The 24,656-nt window shown below is 51.4% G+C and overlaps 2 protein-coding genes across 6 annotated transcripts in view; one reads left to right on the top strand and one right to left on the bottom strand.

Moving 5' to 3' along the window:
- PSD2 (pleckstrin and Sec7 domain containing 2) overlaps positions 1-15,521 on the top strand; it is a 71,697-nt gene extending 56,176 nt beyond the window's left edge. For both annotated transcript variants that reach the window (XM_039559360.1, XM_010406264.3), the window contains exons 11-16: positions 1,801-1,991; positions 3,064-3,134; positions 9,772-9,929; positions 10,903-11,047; positions 12,088-12,231; positions 13,801-15,521. In XM_039559360.1, the coding sequence (XP_039415294.1) occupies positions 1,801-1,991; positions 3,064-3,134; positions 9,772-9,929; positions 10,903-11,047; positions 12,088-12,231; positions 13,801-14,007 (916 nt within the window). In that variant the 3' untranslated portion in view covers positions 14,008-15,521. The remainder of the gene's footprint in view (positions 1-1,800; positions 1,992-3,063; positions 3,135-9,771; positions 9,930-10,902; positions 11,048-12,087; positions 12,232-13,800) is intronic.
- A 3,714-nt stretch (positions 15,522-19,235) lies between these two features.
- Positions 19,236-24,656, bottom strand: part of NRG2 (neuregulin 2) — a 156,250-nt gene continuing 150,829 nt past the window's right edge. For all 4 annotated transcript variants that reach the window (XM_039559363.1, XM_039559364.1, XM_039559361.1 and 1 more), the window contains 2 exons: positions 23,058-23,282; positions 19,236-21,684 (listed from right to left, as the gene is read on the bottom strand). In XM_039559363.1, coding sequence (XP_039415297.1) covers positions 21,042-21,684; positions 23,058-23,282 — 868 coding nt within the window. In that variant the 3' untranslated portion in view covers positions 19,236-21,041. The remainder of the gene's footprint in view (positions 21,685-23,057; positions 23,283-24,656) is intronic.

Genomic DNA, 24,656 nt, shown 5'->3' with positions numbered 1-24,656 from the left:
TCCTTCTTCCCCTGCTCCGCCACCCACCCCTGCCCAGAGCACAGGCCACGATCATCAGCGAGGTCCCCCAACCCCAATGTCTCCCGAGGGGAAGCGCGTGACAGACCTGAGGTCTTCAGCTGACTCGGTGGGCATTCCTCTTCTCCTCTCTTCTCCTCAGTGTTAGACCTTCCTTGTCTCCAGTGGGTCACGGGACAGAGCAGGACCTTCTGTGCCATTAGCCCCATCACCCTCTCTCTTCCACATATATTACCCTGACCGATAAAAGCATCTGGAGACGGTTTGATCCCCCCTCCCTGGCTCCCTGGAGGAAGCGGCGGTGCCAGCGCCGCAGCGGGGCCGGTCGCCCGTGGGCTCTGTCGCGAGAGGGAGCTGCGGGCTCCGCAGCGGCAGGCGCGGGCTGGTTTATGTAAGGGCAGTTCAGCAGGAGCGCATCTGCCTCTGGATGCGGGCTGTGGTTACACAACGCCGCCGGCTCAGCTCCCTGCTCGGGCACACCCCGGGGATGTCACCCTGCCGGGGTCCCGCTGCCGCGGGGCGGCTCCAGCCAGAGGCGTCCAGATCCCTCCCGCCTTTCTTCATCCCCCTCGCTGTATCCCCGCATCCCCTCACTCATCCCGACCGGCCTGGGGCCTGCCTTGCTGCAGGGTGTCCCGCTGGGCTGCAGGCTCAGAGCCCTCGGCTCCTCTGCAAGGGGACAGGTGCCCCCTGACATGGGGGACCTGGGTCAGGGACTCCCTGGCACGGGGTACCTGGTTTTCTTTCAGAGACCTGGCATTGAGTCATAACCTTGCACAGCCAGGACCTGCTTCTCTCTGCTGCCTCTGTCTTTCGTCCTTGTCCAGCCCCTTGCCCACAGATCCCCCCAGACAGGCAGGTATGCAACCAACAGCAAGGAGCTCAGAGCGGTGCAGCCCAAACACCTGAGTCCCACTCACTCCCCACCCAGGAATAGTATTTGGGCTCTGCCTGAGCCCCAGGACTCCTGTGGGTGCTGAGGGCTGAGAAATCATCCTTCTCTTCCAAGAGGTATCTGATGCTTTGGCCATCTGCTTGCAGCAGGTGAGGAATTGTGTTTTACTCTCACATCTCAGCCAGTGGATTCATTGAGGGTCAGTCTTTAGCTGGGGTTTGGTCCCAGTCTGATCTGCAACCTGAGGTGACCACTCATCCCATTTAGACATTGGCATGTATCAGACAGGGCAGGAAAGCCTTGTTTGCTCTTTCTTCTTCATGTCCCAGGGACACTGGGAACTATCACTTCCCATACAAGTTCTACTTTCTTTATGCCAGAGTAGGTTCATCTCCCAAATGTCTGCAGATCTTCTGTTCCTCAGAGATGCAGAGGACATTCCCAAAGGTATTTCACTGTCTAGGAGGCCCCAGGCATTGCCTCTCAGCAGTTGAGAAATGCCAGCGATACCTTGATCTTCAGCAAAAATCCTCCTTAAGCTCTGGCTTTAGGGCACGGAATTGGAGACTTTTCCTGTGGAATATTTGTAGTCCTCAGCATGGGATGTCTGCAGTTTCCTAGTGTTCAGACAAGCACCCAGCCCCTTACCTGTTTTGAGTGACCTCACAGTGGGAACATGGGGGCAAATACCTGTCACCCACACTCATCCCAGCTCAGACCGCCGCTATTGGCACTCTCTCTGTTATGGTCCCAACATCTCCCGTTTTCTTCTTTCTCTGACCAGTCTTGTAATAACAACTCTGAACCCAAAGCAAATAGAGCTGCTTTGCACTGTGACCAAACCCACATCTCCTCCACTGAGTCTCTTCTCTGATTTTGTTTCCAAGTGACGAGGACGAGTTGAGGAAATCACTCTCGGAGCTGGTCGATGACAAATTCGGAGCCAGCGCGAAGAAAGTGACAAGGATTGTTGACAGCAGCAACCCCTTCCTGGACATCCCCCAAGCGCTGAACGCAGTCACCTACAAGCACGGTGTCCTCACCCGGAAAACCCACGCAGACATGGATGGGAAGAGAAGTACGTGTTCAGGGATGGGGGGGAGAGGTGCCCCAGGCAGTCCCAGAGCCTTGCCCTGGCTCTCCTGATGAAGGCATTTCCTCACTGCATCCCAGGGAACACAGGAGAGACCCATAAGTGCCAGGATGCAGGGAAAGGAGGGTGTTTTGAGGCATTTGTAGATAGGGGTGTTTTCAGGAAGCCTCAGTCTTCCCTGCTCACTGCCAAGGAATCTAACACAGACAGACCTGGTCTTCTGTCCTGTTCATGGGCATAATCTCAAATCCCAGTCTCTGAGCAATGGGGGAAGGCTGGTTCCTCAGCAGTTGTCCACTCCAGCCCTGACCTTGGGGACAGTTTGGCCTGCCAAGCTTTGCTCCTGTCCATATCCTGCCATGTGCTGGCTGGGCAACAGAATACCCCATAGCTCTGCTACCAGCATCTGGCATTACAGGAAAGGTAAAGGTATTCGAGAACTGTTAACGAGCAGAGATGAATTAAACCTTGGGTAATTCCTTTTGCTAATTGATACGATTGTCCCAGTCATTGCAGCTTATTAAAAAGTCTTGAGTAGAGATTACCACCAAAAGCCTCCCTTGCTTCCAGCACCTTCTTAATCAGCTGTCTTGTGGTGATGTGGATAGCTCCCCTCACCTCCCACCCCTTTCCAGCTTCTGCCAAGCTCTCTGTCCCAGGTGCATTGAGATGGTAGTGCTCCCTCCTCAGGGGAACAGAAGCTGCCTTATCCAGGGTACAGCTGCTCAATTCCAAGCAGAGGAGCTCACAGAATGTCTCTGTTCTCCAAGCATTTAGTCCATGGAGCATGAACCTGGGTTTGGAGGAGCAGAGACTTCCTGCAGGTGTCCACTGACCAGTTCACGTCTGCTCTGACCTGCTTGTGTTCATGCTGGGAGGCTGCAGAGCCCTCAAACACCTGTCCCAGCAGACAAACCACTCATGAGCAATATCCTGGAGGTGTGGGAGCTGTGGGCCTCAGTCAGCGCCTGTGGTAGGTCAGGAGAAGGGTTGGGTTTGCCTGGAAGGTCAAGCAGCACTGGCAGACATGTACAATTAAAAATTCTTCCTTTTTTAGCTCCCAGAGGAAGAAGAGGTTGGAAGAAATTTTATGCTGTGCTCAAAGGGACCGTCCTTTATTTACAAAAGGTAACCATGGGGAACTCTCCCCTCTGCTGTCTCCTGCTGTCTCCAAAGCAGTCATGCAGTCACATATCCAAGTAGAGGTGAATCCATGTCCTAACCCATGTGTGGACATCGACAGAGCTCCTCCAGAGACCCAGAGCTGGAGGATGATCTCATCTTTGGTGGTGGTGGTGGTGTTCATGCTAAGGGCACTATTCCCACCTTAAAGGGAACCCTGAAGGAAGAAGTATGAAAGAGGAAACACAAATTTCTGCAGAAGTATCCCAGCAAGTAGGAGCTATTGGGGAGGATGAATGAACAGATGATGTGGAATAGGTGAAGTAGGATGTTGGTAAGAAATGAAATAGGAAGGTGAAGAGGTGGAGCATCTGACCACTCTTATCCTGCCTATTGTTTTATTTGCTGGCATAGATCTGATTATGCACAGCTTTATTGAGTCTGGCATAGGAAGCCAGCTGATGTAATCTTTTTGGGTTTCACTTAAGCTTTTGATACTGTCTCTCACAGGATCCTTCTGGACAGAATGTCCAAGCACACGGCTGGACAGAAACATCATGTGGTGGGTGAGCATTGGCTCACGGGTTGGGTACAAAGGGTGACAGTGACTGGGGTGACATCAGACTGGTGATCTGTCAGTAGTGGGGTTCCACAGGGCTCCATCCTCGGCCCTGTGCTCTTCAACATCTTCATAAATGCCTTGGACACAGGACTCAAGGGAACACCGAGTAAGTCTGCAGACAGTACTAAACTGAGAGGAGCTGTTGACTCCCTCAAAGGCAGAGGCCCTGCAGAGAGACCCTGGCAGATGAGAGGCCTGGGCAATCATCGACTGTATGAAGTTTAACAAAGACAGTGCTGGGTTCTGCAATCCTGGGTATGCAGACTGGGGAATGAGAGGCTGGAGAGCAGCTGTGGAAGGGGACCTGGGAGTCCTGGTTGATGACCAGTTGAATATGAGTCAGCAGTGCCCTGGCAGCCAGGAGGGACATCTGTGCCCTGGGAACATCAAGCCCAGCATTTGGATAAAGCTCTCAGGCACAGGGTGGGATTGTTGGGGTGTCCTGTGTAGGGACAGGAGTTGGAGTTGATGATCTCTGTGGGTCCCTTCCAGCTCGGAAGATTCTGTGATTTCATGGTTCTATGCTTAAAGTTCATGTTCTTCAGGACCTTGATGACTTGGGTCCTTCCATGGGCTGTCAAATGACACTGTCTGCCTCTCTTCATCTCTGTTCATCACGTAGCCACCTCCAGTCAACACAAGTGTAATTCCCAGGTCCTCATGGGACACAAGGTCACCATGGCATAGCTTCCCTGAATGCTCTAGCATTCAGCTCTCTGGCACTTGGATGCTTGGAGGATTTGCTGGAAACCCTTTTCTGAAGGAAAATCCAAGTGGATAGGGGCTCACTTGAATGTCAGTGTGAGCCAGCCCAGGATGTCAAATGTCTGTTCATCATCAACAGCATAACCCACTGAACCAGGTCTGAACTACCTGAGCAGCACACGCTGTGCAGTAACCCATTGAATTCACCTTGCTGGAGCAGCACTCTCCGTGGGTAGATGCTCCTGTGTATTTCAGCATTATCTCCACAGCAATGAGAGTAAACAAACACTGGATTATATAAGAGAGGTAGAAAGATCCTCAGGGCAGCACGGAATTATGACTCAGAGCTCATAGCATACCACAGTGGCTCTCGTGTTTCGCCAGGTCCTATGGCACATGTCAAAAGGCAGCAGAAGTCTGGCAGCAGTGGATCCTAACTCCCAGCGTGGGTTGGTCTTAGCCCAGTGGTGTTTTCACAGCTGTGCCATGCTCTCCTGCAGCAGAGGGAAGCTGCAGCACCCAGGAGAGCCCAGATCTCCTCCAGCCCTCTAAGTGTGGTGTTCTTCAAGCCAGCAGCACTCTTCTCACGCCTCAATCCTTGTCTCATTACACATCTTCACATGGAGCCCACCAGAGTCCTCATGCTGACCATGGGTTATACATGAGGATTTGACTTGTACAGTTACCATCAACATTTAATTGCATGACACTTTTTCTGGGGGGGGAAAAAAAAAAGACATTTCAACTATCACAGAACCATTTGGATCAAAATGAATTTTCCACCAAGGACTTCTCTTGGGATGAGTCTGCTGAGGGGCATATAAATTGGGAATGAAATATACTTTCAGGATGGAATTTTCTTCCCTGGCAGCAGAAGGAGCCGTGAAGCCAACACTGAGTGTCATCACTGCTGCTGGGGCAGAGGCTTCGGGGCTCTTTGCTGTACAAGGCTTGCAGCAGTAACCATTCGTTAACAGAGGTCATTATGTTTGTCCGAGGTGGTTGGGATTTAAAAAGAGCAAGGATGAGGATGACGTGGCAGTGAGGAGATCAATGTTCTTATCTCAAAGACCTTCAGGATTGAATGGTTCAGAGACCGACGGCTTTCTTTACGGACAAGGACTGAAGAAGCAAAACAGCCAAGATTTGGCTGGGTTATGAAAGTGTCAGATAAATAAGAGCCATGACTGATGTGTAATTAGCAGGAGGGATCAGAACTGCCAAGGATGCCCCAAGGAAGTAGCATTTGGAACAACAACAAAAATAAACCGAAGGAATGTTTGGGCAAAGGATTTGGGCAAAGAGGGGTTTCTTACTCGTGAGCTGCTGCCAGACTGTATTATAGTCCTCTCCAGGGAATTCCTTGGGCTTGGCTTGGCTGTAGACAGTGTCTTATCAGGCTTGCAGAGACAGGACAGAAGGATGAGAACATGAAGACAAAGTCCTTGCCCTGTCACTTGCAAACATTCCCAGCACCACAACAGAGAGTGGATAAACATCCACCTGCCCCGTGGATCCTTGGTGTCATTTCTTGCCTGTGGGGTGGTTTGCAGAACAAAGGAGTTGCACAATACAGGAAGGAAGTGCTGTGCCAGCCTCACAAGCTCTCAGTGGAAGATGACTGCAGATAAACATAAGGTAGAACCTGGCTTGAGCATAAATCACTGGGAAAAGGTTTTCTGATGTGAAGATAGAGGAGAAAGTACCTGCTTCCAGAACCACCTGATGTCGTGGAGCACAGGTTCAGCCTGTGCCACTTTTCTGCTCAGACCAAATTAAGGATCTAGGCTTTAATAGTAAATTCACAGAAGTTGAACAGGGAACTCCGTTTGGTTTTGAGGAGCAAGTTGAGTATAAATAAGACTGAGAGGTAGAGGGAAGGAGGAGGAAAGAAGGCCAGGGTAGGTAGATGTATAGAAAGGAGGAATGGCCAGACGCAGAGAGAGGTGGACATAGCACAGGCAGAAGGGTGGGTGGGCAGGCAGAATTTGGTCTGACAGAAGCAATTCAGGCAGCAGCCATAAACCTGCTAATGAGGAGATGTCACATGTCATTGACTTGCTGGTGTTAATTGCTGGATCAGCATGTTCCAGCACAGTCTGCTGAAGCAATTGCTTGATCCCCTAAAGGGATGCAGCAGAGTCTTGAGGAAGAAATGCAGGCTTGGGAGCAGGGCACACCTCTCATGTGCACTAATCTGCTCTGGGCACTGACTCACTCCATGGCCTTTGGCAACTTACTTCACCTCTGTGAAATGGGGATAATAACCCTTAATCACCACACTTAGAGGGGGGTTAAGAGAAATGATGGGGAGCTATAAAGCATGAGGTGCTTTTATACAGAAGTGCTGGAAAGGGTGCAGGTCTTCCCACAGGTTCTGGCCCCAACCAGGAAGGGGCTCCCAGTGCAGCCTTGAGCCACAGGTGCTATCCCATGCAGGCAGGCCTTTGCCAAGAACTCCTGACTAGACTGAAAAGGGCACAGGGGTTCATTTTCCTAATTAAAAGGTTTGTTTAGCCTGGTAGATGTAAGACAAAGAAAAGAAAGAAGAGGAAAAGCCACTCACAAGCCAGAGCATGAGGAATATCTGTCGCTCCATGTCCAAATTCTCATCAGTGCCCAGGGCTGGTTCTGAGGCCAGAGGAGAGGGCAGCAGAACTGATACACTGGGCTCTTCCACTCCATCCAGGTGCCCTACAAAAGCAGGCACAAGAGGCAGATGCCTTTTCTTGGCAAAACAAGCCTTGACATTAGCTGTGGATCTGCTCACAGGGGTAGGCACCACGGGACAGTGACCCAAAGACACCAGGATCTCCCAGCATTATCAGCCACACATGCCATTGTGACTACCTAGCATAGGGATGAGCCTTCTGGAAGAGCCATCCCAAGCAGGGAGCCTCCAGCACTGTTCACTCCTGCAAACAGCAAGGCAGAAGGGAGAGAGAACCTGCTTCCTTCAACCTCACATTGATTTACTGGGCCCAGCATTAGAAAAAGAAGATTTGATTTTTTTTCTTACACCAACATGGATGCCTGAGAGCCTGAAATCCATGGGGGCAATACTTGATGATTCCATTCAAGATGAGGATCTGCATTAGTCAAAGCACACGGCAGCTGTGGCAGTTTCCTCTTGTCACACACCATTAAGCTGGGCTATTTCGCACTGTATTTTCAGAAAGCTTATTTTGGAATAAGAGACTGGCAGCACAGTCAGATTTATTCAAATCCAGAGAGCTTCAGCCTCGAAAAAATATCCCAAATTGAAGTCTCTCTACAATACATGAGGCCTGAGCAGCAATGTCTTCCTCAAGCAAATATTTCTCTTACAGTGGGGTAACACATTAGGTCTTCACAAGGCAAAGCATTTGTTTTTCTTTGCAAAACGGCTGATGGCCCATCCCGCTGGCTACTGAAATCACCATGATGGTGAGGTCATCTGTACTGCCCACCTGAGTGTCTCCCTGAACACAGGATGCCTGTAGCAGCCAGCCTTCCTCTGCTGAAAAGCCAGGGCTTTTCTTTGGGATTCACCATCCCCAGGAACCTGTGCCAGACATTTGTGTGTGGGCCCATGGCATTTCTTTTTGTACCAGGCCAAGTTTCATATGATGATGAGCACAGTAGGACAGCCACTCTCCTGGGTGGGATGATTGCTTTGAAAAATGAGAGAATAAGCTTATTTCAGAAGCTTATTTCCCACCAGCAGCAAGAGTCTGAGTGAGCCACCTCCTTGGGCTGGGGAGTGCTGGTCCTCAGTGCTCTGAAGAGCAGCAGAGGGGAAATCTTTCTGACCCTACACCAGAGAGCAGCCTCCCTGACCATGGTGACCATCCCGGAGGCTGCAGCACAGCTTTTCCCTGAACAGCTGCATTTGTACCACTGGCACATGGGAAACAGAAAATAATCTTTTTGCAAATCTGCACAACAGACCAAGTTCTGGCTTGGGAGCTAAGGAAGGCTTGGGACATACAGACCATCATCACCAGGCAGAGCTGCCTGGGGCAGTCAAGGAAAGCAAAATATAGAGTGCATTAATCCTGTAGTACTGTAATCATCAGGGCAAGGCAGGGCCTTCCAGGGACACCCTGTCCTGGCATGGCCTCTAACACGGCTGGGCTGGTGGTTTGCTTTAGCCAGGGCCAGGTTCTTTTACATCACCTATCCATTCATCCATCTGTCCATCCTTCCCATCCCACCATCCAACTGGCTGAGCTGGCAAGGGTGTGGAGTGGGAGGCAGGATATTGCGTTAGGTCACTGGGAAGGTGAAAGGGTAAACACAGGATTGACTGAACTTTTTTTTCCTAAAAAGTGCTGTGTCAAGATCATAATTTCAGAATCCCATGTTGGGTATTTTCTACCTTTTTATAGAATATAAACATACATAGTTACTGCTACATTCCTTACTTGTGTGAAGTCGTCCTTCAGCAGAGAAAGTAAAGCAGGAATACAGGGAATGCTGCTGCAGTTTGCAAGTGCCAGTCTAATGAATTACAGGGGAGACCATGCCAAGGGAGCACATGGACTAAAGGGAGACCAAACCTGGTTCAGGGGGGCCACACTCAGACTGGCAACTGCCTACCAGGCCCCACAGCTGTTCATAGGTGCACTGGTTGCAGGGATGCTGCTGTTCCAGGGCTACTACCTTCCTCCACACAAAGCTGTAGTGATAGGACAAGGAGCAATGGGTTTAAACTGAAAGAGGAGAAATTTAGGTAGATACACGAAAAAAAATCTTCCCTGTGAGGCTGGTGAGGCCCTGGCACAGGTTTCCCAGAGAAGCTGTGGCTGCCCCTGGAAGTGTCCGAGGCCAGGCTGGAGAGGGCTTGGAGAAACCTGGGATAGTGGAAGGCGGCAGGGGGTTGGAATGAGATGAGCTTTGGGGTCCCTTCCAACCCAAACTGTTCTATGAGTCTGGGAAGCTGCAGCACCAGGGCAGGTGCTCGTTGATATCCACTGTCCATCGGGAGTTGCATCCCAGTTTGAGCTCTGCACTGTGGGGGAAGCTCTGCAGAAACCTGGCCCTGCCTTGTGCCTCCCCACAAAGCCTCAGGCATGTGCTGTGTTAGAAATAACTATTGATAATTATGTTTAAAACTTTCATCTCCTTCTTTACATCTTCCCAGTGAACTTAATGATGGAAGCAGTTGCCAGATGTTAATTATTATCATTATCAGCTCCTAGCATTTACTGTACAAAGCAGTGCTTTTCCTGGTCTCGGCACTCTGTGATTATAGCGCGGGGAGAAAGGCAGGTTCATTAAAGCAGCCCGCAAATGTTAGTGTTGTCATTATCCAATTAACGTTCCTCTTCACAGGATGAATATAAACCTGACAAAGACCTCTCTGAAGTGGATCTGAAAAACGCCATCCGTGTGCACCACGCCTTAGCCACAAAAGCCTCTGACTACAGCAAGAAGTCCAATGTGCTCAAGCTGAAGACAGCTGACTGGAGAGTCTTCCTCTTCCAGGCCCCGTGAGTCCCAGCCCTTCCCGCAGAGCCTGGATGGGCAGCCTGACCTCCAGCCCCTGCCAGACTCCCTCTGACCTTGCCAGATTGGCTCATGCATTGGGGGGCACACTGGGGGGGAGGAAGGGGCTGAGGGTGATTTCTGCAGGGCTGTGCAAAGGATTGGGTCATAGGTCACGGTTTCTTGGTAGCTTTGTGCCAGTCCTTGAGGTCCTTCCCAGCTGTCACCAAGACAGGCTGAGCAGGATGCACTGGGATGTACAGGGTTGAGTGAAAGGGCTCCTCATCTGTGTGGTGCAGATGATGATTCTGCTTGTCAGCTTTGGATGGGGAAACTGTCTAAAGCTCCTTAAAGGAGTCTCCCCAGCCAGGGTAGATGTTCTATCTTAGTCCATTGGTGAGGAATGTTACGGTGTTAATAAGTGTCAAGTGTGATGGAGTCATCTTCTGTCTCATGTTTTCCATGTCTTCTGCTGAGAGAGGTGACATTGTCTGTAGGTGGGGCTGGTGTACTAATGTCAAGTTAAAACTTGACATCTGAATTTGTGCAACAAAAACCTGCTTGAAGGCTTGGGGGAGCAGTGTTTGAACAGATTCGATCAGGGACCCTGGACAATGTCTCACAAATGCCATAAATGAGGGGTCCATCCTGCTCTGGGGAACTTCTGTTGTGTGGCTCTCACTCCCCAAAGAGTGGGACATCCTTGGCCCTGGCTTCTCCACAGCTCCTTGGGAATACAACCAGAGCTGATGAAGAAGGCAGGACTGCCCAGGCTTTGAGAGGCAGACAGCAGCCTCATTAGGGCACCATAGAGGAGCCAGTTAGACAGTGTCTCCCTCTGTTCAGAACCCAGCACAGAAAGTGCATCAAAGTAAGGCCCTCCTGAGCATGGGTGGCTCTAGGGCTGTTGTCAGCTGGCTGGGCCTGGTTCAAGAGCATTTGCAGACTCTCTCTCTCTTTGCCCCTCCTCCATAACAGAAGTAAGGAAGAAATGCTCTCCTGGATCCTGCGAATCAACCTTGTTGCTGCCATTTTCTCTGCTCCAGCCTTCCCAGCTGCAATCTGCTCCATGAAGAAGTTCTGCCGCCCGCTCCTGCCTTCATCCATGACCAAGCTGTGCCAGGTAACATGTGAGAGAAGGAGTGGTGGAGGGGTGCCCAGTGCTCAGCAAGCCCTTCAGCTCAGGCTGAGTTCATCTGCAGGTCCTGCTGTTCCTGCCTGATGGACACCCTCAGGTGCTCAGAGCAGGAGCAGGGGAGTGGAGTGGGCAGCTTGGACAGAGGTGGAAAATCCTGGTGTCTGGCCAGTGCTTCCTTTGCAATGGCTATAAGCAGCCCTATGCACACACCTGCCTGTGTGGCTGTTGCTTCTGGCTTGTCTATTGCTCTTTGTCCATCACATCCCAGCACCTTCCTGTTGCCAGAGTTGAAAGAGCTGAACAGCTCCAGAGTTGATGCTGCAGAGCCCAACAGCCCAGGTTTGGTTTATACCATGGCACCCTCATGTTTCTGGAGCTCAAAAGCCACAGACAAAAGGGATGTCTGAGCTCCAGTCAGTAGGGAAGGTTTTCTGGAAACAAGGAGGCACCAGGCTCAGCTAATCAAGAGCAGCTGCCATCCAAAGAGTAGCTTTTGCTTCCCTGTCCAGGGAAGGCCCAACATGCCTTAGCACTTCCAAAAGTAGGGACACACTGCCACTGTCCCCCAGCAAAGGGGAGGACAGCCTGAAATGTCAAGGCAGAGATACAGCTCCTGTCTGCTGAGACAGATTGTGGCCAGATGTCACCTTTGTCAGAGCCCAGATGGGGAGGGTACTTCTATCTCCAAAAAGAGCAGGATGAGCAGCTCTTGGGACAGTGCTGCTTCTGCCTGGCTGTTACAGGATGCACGTTAGAGGAGCATTTTGTGCTTATGATGCCAAAGATGCCTTGGTGCCAAAGAAATCCGCTCTTGGCACTGGAGATACCCGAGTTTTGCTCTCACTCCAATACCTGTGTTTGAGCTGCTCCTTATCAGATAATTTGCGAGTGCACAATGCACCTTTGGCTCCAGCACAGTAGCTGAGCTTGTGCCCTTGCAGAGAGAGCTCCCCTAGCCACGGGCAGGCGGAGCACTTGGGTGCTGCACTCCCACGTTTTAATACCTGACACGCTTCTCTCGGCAGGAGGAACAGCTGAGGTCTCATGAAAATAAAATGAAGCAGATTGCAGACGAATTAGCAGAGCATAAATTACATCCTGTAGAGAAGAGCCTCAAGTCAAAAGAGGCTGAGGAATACAGGCTCAAAGAACATTACCTAATATTTGAGGTAAAGGAACTTTCATCTTTTCTGTGATAAATGGTATTTTGGCTGATTAAGGAGAACAGAACTCTAGAGGGGGTGCTGTGAGTCTGGGAGAGCATGAAAGGAGAGAGAAGGACAAGGGCTCCCAAGCTGGATGGGTGTCTTGGGGCAGCAACAAGCCTCACTGTTTTGCACTGAAGCTAAAAATAGAAATAAGAAACATTTCTTTCTCTCTGTGATTTCTAACCAGAGAAGGGGAAAACTGACAAGAGAAAGAAAGTCTGCCTTTGCTGTGCCAAATTTTGACATTTCCTCAGGTCCCAAGTAAGAGAGTGGTTCAGTTCTCAGGGCGCTGCAGTCTTTTTCAGCAACATCAATAAAAAGCAAAGGGAATCCCTGGGACAATTAATCTTGTTTTGCTGCAACCATTTTTGTAAACAAAGCCAAACCCAGCATTACAGCTGATTACAGACCCTTTCAGGATTCATGTAAATAAGTTTTAACTCTCTGTAAAGTATAAGAAGCATTTAATTGTGGGAGAAATGGGGTATTTTGTTCCAGTGAGAGTTGAGCAGATGGTGTGGGTCCTGCACATAGGTGTCAGTGGGAAGGGACTGCTGGAGGCCTCTAGGCTGGCTTCCAGCAGGAACTTGGATTATCCCTAGTCTTATTCCTAGTCTTATTCCCAGACTGAGTGGGCCAGTTAGTGGCCGAGCCTCAAAATCTCTAAGGACGGAAATGTCCCACCTCCCTCATGCCAGGGCTGCACCATCCTTTTGTGTAACACCCAGCCTTACTCTCCAAAGCCACAGCTCCCAGCTGCTGCTTCCCTTGTCTTTGTACCAACCTTTCAAACAGTTGCTGCTGCTTCCCTTTTTCCAGCATCTGGTTTTGGATGCCTGCAGAGAAGTCTCTATCTGAACTTTTCTCTGGACTCCCTTTTCAGTTTTCAAGGAGAAGTTGGCACTTCCAGGGCATAATTCATCTCTTCTGTCTTATGAGATGTGCTCCAGAAATGCTTGTTTCTTTGTGCTGACAAAGAAGCCAGCACAGGCTGCCTCTGAGATGTTAAGAGAAAGGATAGGTATTGCACAAGTCCTCAAAAAGATCCCATCTAGCACTGGAACAAAGGATCCAGGCAGAGAAGATGCCTCCCTTTATGCTGTGCTCTGTGAGGAGCAATGGGGGCACAACTCAGCAGCAATAACTGAACCACTGGATGGAAACAATGACAAGGAAAAGTATTTGAACCAATCAAGGGGAGCTCCTGAATCAGGAAGCAGCAGATCTGTTGATCTCATTTTGCCCCCAGTATCCTTTTTATACAATCACCATGGCAGCCAAGACCTGCAAAAGCAACTGGAGAGTCCCACACACACCCACACACACCTTTCTCCTCAGACCTTCAAACAATCAGTCTTTTGCACTTTTGACCGGGCACTGTGCTGCAGTTAAATCTGTGGGGTGTGATTAGTGGGATGCTGATGGTATAGGATGGGTTTTCCTGCAGCAGCAGATGGAATTGTTTCTGCTTGCCGCACACACTGTGGCCTGTCCCTGTTCCCAGGCTCTCTGTTCCCTCTTTCCCTGCAGAAGAGCCGCTATGAAACATACATCAACCTGCTGTGCATGAAGATAAAAGTGGGGACAGATGACCTGGAGAGGATTGAGACCAGTTTCTTCAAGGTGGAAGCCGACGACATTGCTTTGCGGAAGACGCATTCCAGCCCTTCCTTGAGCCAAGGGCACATGTCCCTCAGCTGTAAGGCAGAAAAGGACATTTTAGAGCAGAACACTTAACAAGGAACATGTGCACAGGGGGATGAACCGGCGATGCTCTGCGCTCCTGGACTTAGATTGATGAGCACAATTTTACTTAGGAAATTATATGAGCAAAACTGTAGACATGTATGACATGGGGATTGCTCTAGTGAAAGAAATCAAAGAAGCTTTAGTTGACACTCTCTGACAATGCTCTGGCATTTCAGCATCATCTCTTCTTCATTCCCAACTGCACCAGTGGCTTTTCTTTCCCTCCTGCTGCAGCCTGCACAACAAAGGGATATGCTGGTTCTTCAAGGGCTGGGTCGCTCTTTCCTCCACCAGCCCTGTCTCTCCTCCTTCCCTCCCTGGAGTCCCCAGCGGTTCATGGTCACAGTCCCCGGCAGTGCAGGAAACTCAGCCAAGACGCCGGTCTGTGGCACCACCAGCGCTCCCAGAGAAGGGCACAGGGTGGCAGGGGCACGTCCCTGCCCCGAGGGGAGCACGGCGCGACAGGACAGGTGTCATGAGCTGGTCACCGCCCCGGCGAGAGGCGTCTTCAGCACGGCATGTGGGAACGTCACCTGCCCGCGGCAGGAGAAGCCTGAAGTGCCCTCTGTCACCTTATCCTTTTTATATATATATATATATACATATAAATATCTATAAATAAATATATATATATAAGGAAACTTTAACGTGGGTTTTTAACCTCAGTGTGCAAGTGAAGGCAAGCTGCCTGGGGAAGACACTAGGGATGTGGAGGGTCTGACCAGCCCACCAGGATGTTCTGAAAAAATGGAGTAGCTATGTACCTTTTTTTTCTTTTTCTCCTTTTTTTTTACTCGAATGGAAATCCCACCTGGCTTTGCTGTGAAACATCGCTCTCCTGTTCCTGCTTATTCAGACAAACTGCCCAAGCAGCTGCTAATTTGGCAACCACGGGATCCACCGCTCTGGGTTCGAGGCACAACTGGAGCCGTGCGCAAGCTCCAGTGGAACCTTTGTGTGCAGGAGTGATCCCACCTGCCCGTCCCTGCTGTATTCCTCCATCCTGCGATGCACATGCTGTACTCTTTTAAGTGGGAATTGTGTTTCTGTTCCTTTCTGCTGTCTGTGGTCCAATGATTTACTGTTGTGCTGAAGTGATTCCTCTGCATTTCCATGCCACGACTGTCCTCCCACACTTTATTTATTTCACTGTTTTGTTTGATCCTTTATCTCAGATCGCTTTTCTTTCCCCTAGGTGCGTTCACAGTAATCAAGTTCCAGTTTTGAAGGATCTTGTAGCTGCTAATTACAGTCATTTATTGTTTATATTTTGCAGCATTTTTTAAACAAACAAAATAAGATTTATTTGGACCTTCAGTGTTTGAGAGCTATGGACTACTGTTTTCCATGATGGTTCATGACACTAAAAACCTCTTCCCAACTTTATCACCTCTTCTTTTATCTCTGTTTCTTTGTACAGTTTGATAGTTTATTTGAAATGATGCACTAAGAATCATGTAAAAAAAGAATAACAATAAAGCTGAATCTGTTGGTAAAGAGAATTGGTCTGAAGCATCGTTCCACCACATGCTGGATCGATCCCAGATTTCACAGCACCAGAAGGCCAGGCTGATACAGATCTCCACCAGCACGTGATGCAGAAAAGCTGGGATCCTATGGACAGACAGAACCAGAAAACATCAATCCCTTTCCACAAGTGGGTGCCAGCCCACCCATCCTCTTGGATGGTTCTGGAGCAGGTGAGGATAGTTGGATTGCTTTGGGAACACATTCAAGTAACTCTTCCCTCCGTCCAGTGCATCCCAGGTGTGTCTGTCCACATGCAGCCTACAGATCCCTGCATCAGCCCAAGAGCCCTGGAGATGTTCTCGCAATGGTTCCCAGAGGAGTCTGTGGCTGTTTCTCCAAGGCATCATTGCGTTTGTGTCAGGTGTTGTACAGACACTCCTTGCCCCGAAGACCTCCAAGATGTTCCTACTCACATGAAGTGTCTGGTGCCCAGACTCCCAGAGTGGAAGTCCAGAGGAAAACTGGACCCAACTCCTTCTCTCCAAAATCCCAGGTAGTATTTTGTACCTCAGTCTTCCCATTGTGAGCATCCCTTCCAGCGGGCAGTGACATCTGCAGTGTGTCTGAGCTGCCACCAAGAGCAGCTCAGCCCCCAGTTGAAGGTGGCAGTCTGCCATCCTCAGCTGGGAGTAACTGGCAGAGAGAAGCAAGATCTCGCAAAGTCTCCTCTGGGCAGCAGCGAAGAGACTCAGAGCCACGAGACTCACCACCCAATGGATGTGGGAAGGGGCAGCAGCTGATGTCAGACAACGCTTGGCAAGACAGCTCAGAGCGTTAAACCTGCAGTTTGCCTGGTGCACAAGTCCTGCTCCAGGTGCACATGCATGTGAAAATGCATTAAGAGCATCTTTCCTACACGAGGGCACAGCCAAAAATACCTTGTTTGACCAATCCACAGCCTCAGTTTGTGATCTGGAAGAAAATGGGTTTTTTCCTCCCTTTTTTCCCTCCCTGGAGGTCAAGCACTCAGCCACCCACCACTAGGAGAGAAGAGCAGCATCTCAGAGGAATTAGGCAGCCACATCCTTTTCTCCTCCTGGAGTTATTCAGATGCACTTTCTGGCACATCCCCAGCCTGTGCCAGCCCCTCCAGCAGGCACCACGACTGCTTCGGGTCTCACACAACCTCACCTGGCAGTGGTGGTTGAGCCTGACCTCCCTGCCAGGCCACTTCTCCTGGGCACAACTTGATGCCAAATTCATTTTAGAGGGACTTCTTTGTGGGGGAGGCTTTGTGACCCCAAAGCCAGGATCCAACACTCCTCTCCTGCTTGTGTCACCAATCAGTGTCAGCAGAGCAACTCCTTCTCCTCAGGGAGGGCTTTCCAGGCACTATCCATGTGGAGTAGAGCTGTCAGGAGGCTTTGGTGGCTCCCCCACCTGTGAAAATTGCTGTAAAATATTTACGGCAAAACCCTAGGAATACACACGGCTGGAAATGAGGAGTCTAAAAATAAACCAGCCAGGGAAAAAAGAGAGAGATACAGGCTTCCTTCAGAGGCAATTGGAGAGAAAATTGAAGTAGCGTAACTGCCTCTAAATATAGAACACAGTTATGGGAATCAAGGAGCACATTTAACAAAAAAATCACTGCACAGAATCCTGAGGCTGCCATGGCTCTGTGGTGTCTCAGCAGATGCAGAACATCACAGATCCCTGCAAACCATGGAGCAGGGAAATATCCCCCTGTGCAGGGCAAACCCACAGCTCCTCTCCAAGGGACCCAGAGAGATTCCTGGTGGGGATCAGCTGCATTGAGCACACCCTGAGATTTGGCCACACGGTTGTTCTGCATGCCAGGGAGACCCAAGAGCTGCACCTTCCTGTAATGCAGATGCTTCTGTGCCAGCCCTGGGGGGACTTCTCCATGAATGGAGCTCACAGATTCTAAGGAGAGCCAGGCAGGGAGATGGGGCTGCTTTGGGAAGCCAAAGGCACCCAATCTCTCTCTTCCATGTGTCTGGTTTCCCCAGGGATCAGCCTTGGTAATCTTCCACATGTGTCCCTTCCAAGGGGTCAGGATTTCTCTGCCCATTCCTGTCCATCTCACCATGCTCCAGGAGCCACCCGAGGAGCTAAGATGGGGGATCAAAGGCAATGGGGAGCCGGAGCATGTCCCAAGAACAATGGGAGAGTGCAGAGCTGCGCTGCTGCCTTCATCCGGCGAGGCTTGGGGCTGCAGCAAAGTGGGGCGTGATGTGTGCAAAGGCAAATGTCACCCAAATCAGGACTTGGCCCTACCACCTTTATCCCCGGGTCTGGTCACTGAACACCTCCTTTGCACACTGCTGTTGGGTGACATGGGCCCTGTGGCAGGACGGCAGGACCCTTCAGCCTTTAACCTTCTGGGAAATCAGTGCTGAGGTGTCTTTGGTCAGGGGGGAGTACTGAGCTCTCCGGTTGATTTGGAGGCCCCACAGGACATGCAATGAATGTTTGGGATGGCCTGTAACCCAGCCAGGTCAGCTCCAGGGCAGTGGGCATCCTGGGGGGGTTGGAGCAGAAGAAGCCCAGGCTATGGGTGTGCTTTGCCTGGCCTCCAGCATGGGCAGCACTGTGAGGGCCGGGGACTTCTCTCATGGCTCTGGGCATTCATAGAATCATAGAATGGTTTGGGTTGGAAGGGACATTACAAATCATCTAGTTCCAACCTACCCATTCCAACAGGGTTGACTCAGCATAGCAGATCCCTCTCCTGTTAAGTGAGTTCAGCTGGGACTTTTGGATACCTGTTCCTGTCACTGAGCAGGAAGAGGGGACTGAGAGCTGAGCTGGATGGAGCCATGGGTGCCACCTCAGGGACTGTGCTGCTGTGACAGCACCACATTGTCAGTGAGTCCCCTACAGCCAGAGACACAGATTTCCTACGGAGGGGCTGAACAAGGGACCTGTTTTGTGGGGGGGTCAGTGCTGCATGGCAGCACAGTGCTGGCAGGGCTGGACCCAACACATCTCCACTCCAGTGAAGTCACTGAAATAGGTGCCAGGACACAGAACATGCCAAGCATCCTGACCTCTCTTGGCACAACTGAAAATTTCCATGGTTGAAGTGAAGGGCTATCTCCAGGTCTGCAGTTGGAATGGCATCCCCCTGGGAGATGTGTGGGTAGCATTCACTCACCTCAGTGAGCCTCCACTCCTGAGCCCTGCAGTGAAGGTCAAATATCCATGCCAGGTAGAAAAACACCCACCTATGTCTCTGTGGGCATAAAGGTCTTTACTGAACCAGAGCATCTCTCATATGAGGAAAGGATGAGGGAGCTGGGGCTGTGCAGCCTGGAGAGGAGAAGGCTCAGGGGTGCCTTATCCATGTGTATAAATGGATGGCAGTGAAAAAGAGGGAACTGGACTCCTCTCAGCAGTGTCCAGGACATGAGGCAAAGGGCCCAAATTAAAAAATAGCAAATCCAGTCGAAGACAAGAAGACACCTTTTTGCTTTGAGAGGGACCGAACACTGGCAGAGGTTACCCAAAGCAGTTGTGGTACTGCCATCCCTGGAGATATTCAAACCCTGACTGGGCACAGGCCTGGGCAGCTGACTCTGAGTGAGCTGGTGGAGCTCCTGGTGGAGCAGGAAATGTGGAAGAAGTCTCTTCCAGCCTCAACCAGTCTGTGATTCTGTCTATGGTGCCTGTCACAGCTCCCCATTTGCCCCCCAAAGGGCCTGAGATTAATGCAGCCCACAGCTTGTTATTTCTTATTTTATTTATAATATAAAAAATGTTCAAGTGTTAAACAGTCAAGAGTTCTGACATTCAGACAATCCAGAGCAAACTTTGACAATCATCTTATGACAAATTAGCAGAGTTTTCTATCTGACCCCATCATGGGTGAGGAATAGAGGGTTTAGTTACTTTATTGCTAAAAGTTAAATGAAATAATACACTGTCAATTGTTGTATTATCTTCTCAGTCACAGCTTCACCATGCATCCAATCTACAGTATCTGAAATGCAAAGGACATGCAGAAGTAAAAATATAAAAAGAAAAAAGTCAGGCTACAATGTAAACAGGTTTGCTGCAGAGAACTGAGGAGAGGGGGGCACTTCCACGGGGGATGCTCTGCCTCCTGGACACGCAGGACTGTCTCTTTGCACCACAGAGCCGATGGCCAGAGCTGCTCCGAGTTTGGGAACGCGACGTCCGTCATCGATGGCAGGACGTGACGGTAACAACTGTCTTTACAACACGTGGCACGGCCGTACGGGAGAATCCGCTCGCTGGGCTGCCCCACGCACGGCCCTGCCCGGCCAAGGCAGGGGCCACAAGAGGAGCCCAAAGCGCTCGGGGTCCTACTGACCCCTGCGGCAGCGTGGCCGGCGACCGCCCGGCTCTGTGTCCAGGGTGACACGCGGCCGTCCGCGCCATGGCACCGCCGTGGGGATGTCCCCCGGCACCCCGGCCAAGGGCGTCACGCAGGACACCGCAGCTCCGGCAGCCCCACGGCCAACGCTGCGCCGCTCAGCCGAGGGGAGGCCGCGGCCAGCACGGCGGTGGGGCGGCCATGTGGCCACGGGCACCGCGGCCGAACGAGCCCTCGCCCGCCGGGACCACCGCGCGGGGCCGGCTGCCAGGGCAGGCTCAGCGACCCGGATTCAAGGGTACGTGACGGGTGTGACCCACCGTGGTCACAGGGGTGTCTGCCTCGCTTCACCACGAACCTGTGCCAGCCCCGCTCCAGACCCACCGGTGAGATGGCCAAAGGTTGAGAGCTGTATTGTAAGGGCTGCTGCTGCTGCGCCATTTGGTTTTCTCTTTCTACCTGTGTGGCAAAAGAAACGTTATTTCTGCATTTCAGCACGGTGCTGTTGGGTTTCTTTTTCTCCTGATTTAAGTGAAAATACAAGTAGTTTACAGGGCAAGACACATCCTCGTTAGACATGATAATGGAAATGCTCCCACTCATGTCCTTAATGTGTGTTTAAACAATACTTTAAAGAATAAGATCATTAATAGCAGGGTACGGGGCAAAGTGGCAAGGCTGTTTTCTTCCAACAGAAGAGCGCCCTTTTGACAGGTTGTCTCCCAAACAAAAATCTATGATCTTAAAAATGCTACTGAAACAGAATCCTCGGCATGAATCCCAGCACTAGCATACAGCAAAAGGCACCACGATAGTTTTGTTTTCTATTTTTAAGTAGTCAAAAATTGGCCCACTTTTTTTCAACTTTATTGTTTGTTTTCTCTTCTTCTTCTTCTTTTTTTTTTTTTTTTTTTTTACTTTTTTTTTCTCGGAAGCTGTAAATCAAGACATTACATATAAATAGAGATTCCCTATAAAAAAGTCATTGTCGTTAGCTATTATAAGACAACTTTGCTAAAATGAAAATAAAACATTTTTATTTGTTATATTTTTTGGGTTTTTTTCCCCTCTTTTATATAAAATAAAAATATTTATTTGTTTTGTTTTGTGTTTTTGTTTTGTCTCGTCTCGCCTCCCTCCTCTCGGCCTCCTCCGTGCGGGTTACGGCTGCGGGAGCAGCGGGAGGAGCCTAGAGAGGGTCGGGGTCCGCTTTGAGGCTGCCGCGGCCGCCGTCGCCGTGCGCGCTGTGCCCGCGGCACGAGTAGTGAGTCCGGCTGTCGCCCGGCCGGTGCAGCGGCGGCGACTCCGTGTGCGCCGCCTCATTGTTCTGAGTGCTTAGGAACGGCGTGCTCTCGGCCACCAGCTCCTCGTCAGACTCGCTGTAAGAGGCGCTGCTCAAGGAGAAGGAGTCCCGGACGGCTCTGGCTCTGTGAGGGATGTGCCCGTTCAGTTTGGATTTTTTCCACCGCCTGTTGCTGCTGGCTGTTTTCTTTGGCTGCTCTAGCGCTGTGACATACTCCTGCGTCGTCTCGTACTCGTCGTCCTCTGTGATGCGGAAGGGGCTGGAGGGCAGGCTCCCCATGCTGTCGTTTAGGTAGGTCTTCCTTTGGTAGTAGCTGTCGTACCTCTGCGTGTCCTGGAAGGGGAGCTGGTACCGCCGCAGGAGGGGCTGCTGCTCCTCCACGCGGAAGCTGATGGGGGCCGCCGGCGGCAGGGACACGGCGTGCGCCGAGTTCGGGGAGGTGATCTCGAAGGTGGGCACCTGCGTGGTCATCGAGTAGTGGAAGTCAACAGGCGACAGGCGTGCTGGTGTGGTCAGGGCCGACACGTACCTGGAAAAGCAACGCCTCTGTTCAGACACCGAACAACCCCAAAAAACACCAGCTGAGCCCGCGCCGGGCTGAGCACCTGGCCCAGGGACCCACGAGGCCTCCAGTGAACCTGCTCGTGGAGGGACCTCGCACTGCTGTGCCGAGGGAGGGTGAGCTGCTGGCTTCAATGGGCACTTGGGCAGCATGTGCTGAACATCCCCAAGCTGCTTCTCCCGAGGGACTCGGTGCACAATTCCCACTCTGCATCGCTGCAAACCCCGCAGCATCTCCCAGCGGGCTGAGTCACGGCTTCACTGCCTCTCATCTGCCTGACAGCTGCTTTCTGTTCCCTCTGGAGCTGCCAGGCATGTCTCTGAGGAAGGTCCCTGGAATTCCCTCCCCCTGCTCAGGCCGCAGATAGGGAAACCCTGGGCATTGCTTTCTCTGACTTAGCAAAAATCTTGTGTCTCAAGAAGCCACCTACCACTTTCATCTACTCCAGTGAAAACATCAGTGTGGTCACTCACTGGTCTGGTCTAGCCCCTCTCCAAACAGCCCTTCCTTCAGCATCACCTCTTTCTAAGGAGCAGATCTTATTTCCTCTTGACATTCCCAATGGTGTCTCTGCCCAGTTCCACCTGCCCAGGCTCCCTCACTCATCCCGGGCCATTTTACCCTTGTGTTTTGTGATGTATGAGATCTCCATAGGAGCTGGGTCAGCCTGCCTGAATGGACCAGCAACAGGAATGAGAGCAGGAGATGCTGCCTTTCTCCTCTGCCCCATGGACAAGTTCCACTGCCTTGAAGGGTAACTGCCCAAAAGCGACCATGTGGCCACCAAGAGTCACTCATGGCTACCTGCAAAGGGCTGGAGCAAGGGTGGAGATGTGCTTCTGCTCCATGAGGAACCAGACTGGGGAGAGGACAACTGTTACTGCCTCTGCTGGTGTCTCAGCTCTGCAGCTGTGTTCCTTGGAAAGCTGGGTCATACCGAGTCGTGTCCCAGGGCTGTGCCCACATGCAGCACCCTCTCACCTGGCCATCCAGGACTGTGCTGAGGACAGACACCTTTTCCCCAGGTACCTGAGGGCCAGACCCTGCTGGAGCTGCCCAGGGTGTTCTCTCAGTTGCTGACTGCAGCCAGGCATATTCCACTCCTGTCATCCCTGTGCTCCAAACATACATTGCCAGCAGGGTGCAGAGCTGGCTGCTGCCCCGACCAGAGCGGCCTCCTGGCGTAGTGGCTTCCTCTGGTAGGACCAGAGCTGAAGTTTCCCCAATTCTACCATAGCACTGCTGCTCTAGGGCTGGCAAAGGCAAACGTTTTTGGGTTTGGCACAGAGGCATGGCTTGCCTCTGCTGTGCTGTGGTGGCACCAAGCAGTGGGGTCTGACCTCTCGCTGTGGGGTGAGTCCCGCAGGGAATCCACCGAGTCGCGGTACTGCGTCGTGGGCCTCCGCTGGTCCTCGATGCAGAAGGTGGCCCCGCGGCGAGCCCGTGCCTCCACGCACGCAGGGCTGTTGCATTTACTGGTTCCCACTGAGGACAGCACTATCCCAGACTGGGAATCTGAAGTCAGACTCTCTGTTCGCTCCAAGCTCCAGGTGTGGCTTTCGTGTCTGTGGAGCAAAGCCCGTATGGACAGTGAGCAAGGAATCCCCACCCAGCTCGTCTCCAAAGACCTGCACACAGGCACTGCTCACGCTCAGCTCTGCACCTCTGCACTGGGGTCCCCCTTCTCTCTCTCTCTCTCTCTCTCATTAGGATACATCTGGCCAGGGATGCCCAGATTCCCAACCCTACCTTTGATTTGCCTTTCTTTGCTCCTTCTGGGAGATGCCATTAGAGGACAAAGAAAGTAAACCAATGCAATAGCAGGTATTTATCCCACCACTGCATAAAAGGCTGGGAGGAGGATGGGACAGCCTCTGGAGAGAGGCCAGGGCAATTCTGCTTTGTGCTTGCAAAGTGTTCTGGGTGTGGAACAACACATTGGCTATGCCAAGGCAAGTCAGCCAAGTTCCTTCAAATGTGCCACCTGCACTGCCAAGTGACAGCCCCTTTGGAATCGCTACCAGAGAGGAGCCAGGAGAAGCCACTCAAAATTAGCAGAGCAAAGTCTACCAAAGATTCTGGCAGCAAAACACTTTCAAGGTGCTAGACAAAGACTATGATGTGCTGAGCAGTTGGAGCCCCACCTGCCCCAGTCTTGGTGCAAGGAGGACATCCCACAAGGACTCACCGGGGACACGCGGGGCCACCTGTACGCTGGGGTCCCACTGCTGCCACGGCCACCACGCTGACCCCCACCATTGCAGAAATACATGATCCATTAGAGCAACCCCTCTGAACGCCCAAACTGCGCCAGATGGAGCTGTGTGGGTGGAGGACTTTTGGGTGGGGGTTTACAGAGGAGAGCAGCCCTCATTAAGACTTCCCAAGAACTTGTTAATTATTGATGGCTCCAGGCACATGCTCATTTATAACTTCAAACAGCGTCCTCATTAGAGGCGCTGATGGACTAAAATGGAGCCTGATTATGCCAGTAGTTTGCCTCTGGCGTGACTTCAAGAAGCACCTGCTTGCTGCACTTGACTCAGGAAAATGAGGTGGCAGGTAGCCAGGACCAGAAGCTACACAAGGTAGGTTCCTCCCTACAGCTGTCATGAGGTAATGCTGCCCTCCAGACACACCTTTGCATCTTCAGAAGGTGCCCAGGGATGGCCCAGGCCTTTGAAGTGAGTATGGAAGGCCAGCAAGGTGCAGCTCTGCAGGCACAGGAGCCTCTGTGCACCTGGCTTAAGCTCGCACACACCTAACCAGGGCTGGGCTGAAGAGTATGAATGCACAAAAACCTGGAAAACGTATCATCTAGCTCACAAGGAGTGGGATTTCCCTGGGAAAAGGAGTCATTCCCAGCGCATCAAGTCATCCCTGGCTCCCTCTCTACTTGCTGTGGGTATAGCCAGAGGAATCTGGGGAGGAATTCACCT

This window comes from Corvus cornix, chromosome 13 (genome assembly GCF_000738735.6).
Source record: "Corvus cornix cornix isolate S_Up_H32 chromosome 13, ASM73873v5, whole genome shotgun sequence".
NCBI lineage: Eukaryota > Metazoa > Chordata > Aves > Passeriformes > Corvidae > Corvus > Corvus cornix.
Note: the sequence above shows the minus strand (reverse complement) of the source record. Positions and strands in the feature narration are given on the sequence as shown.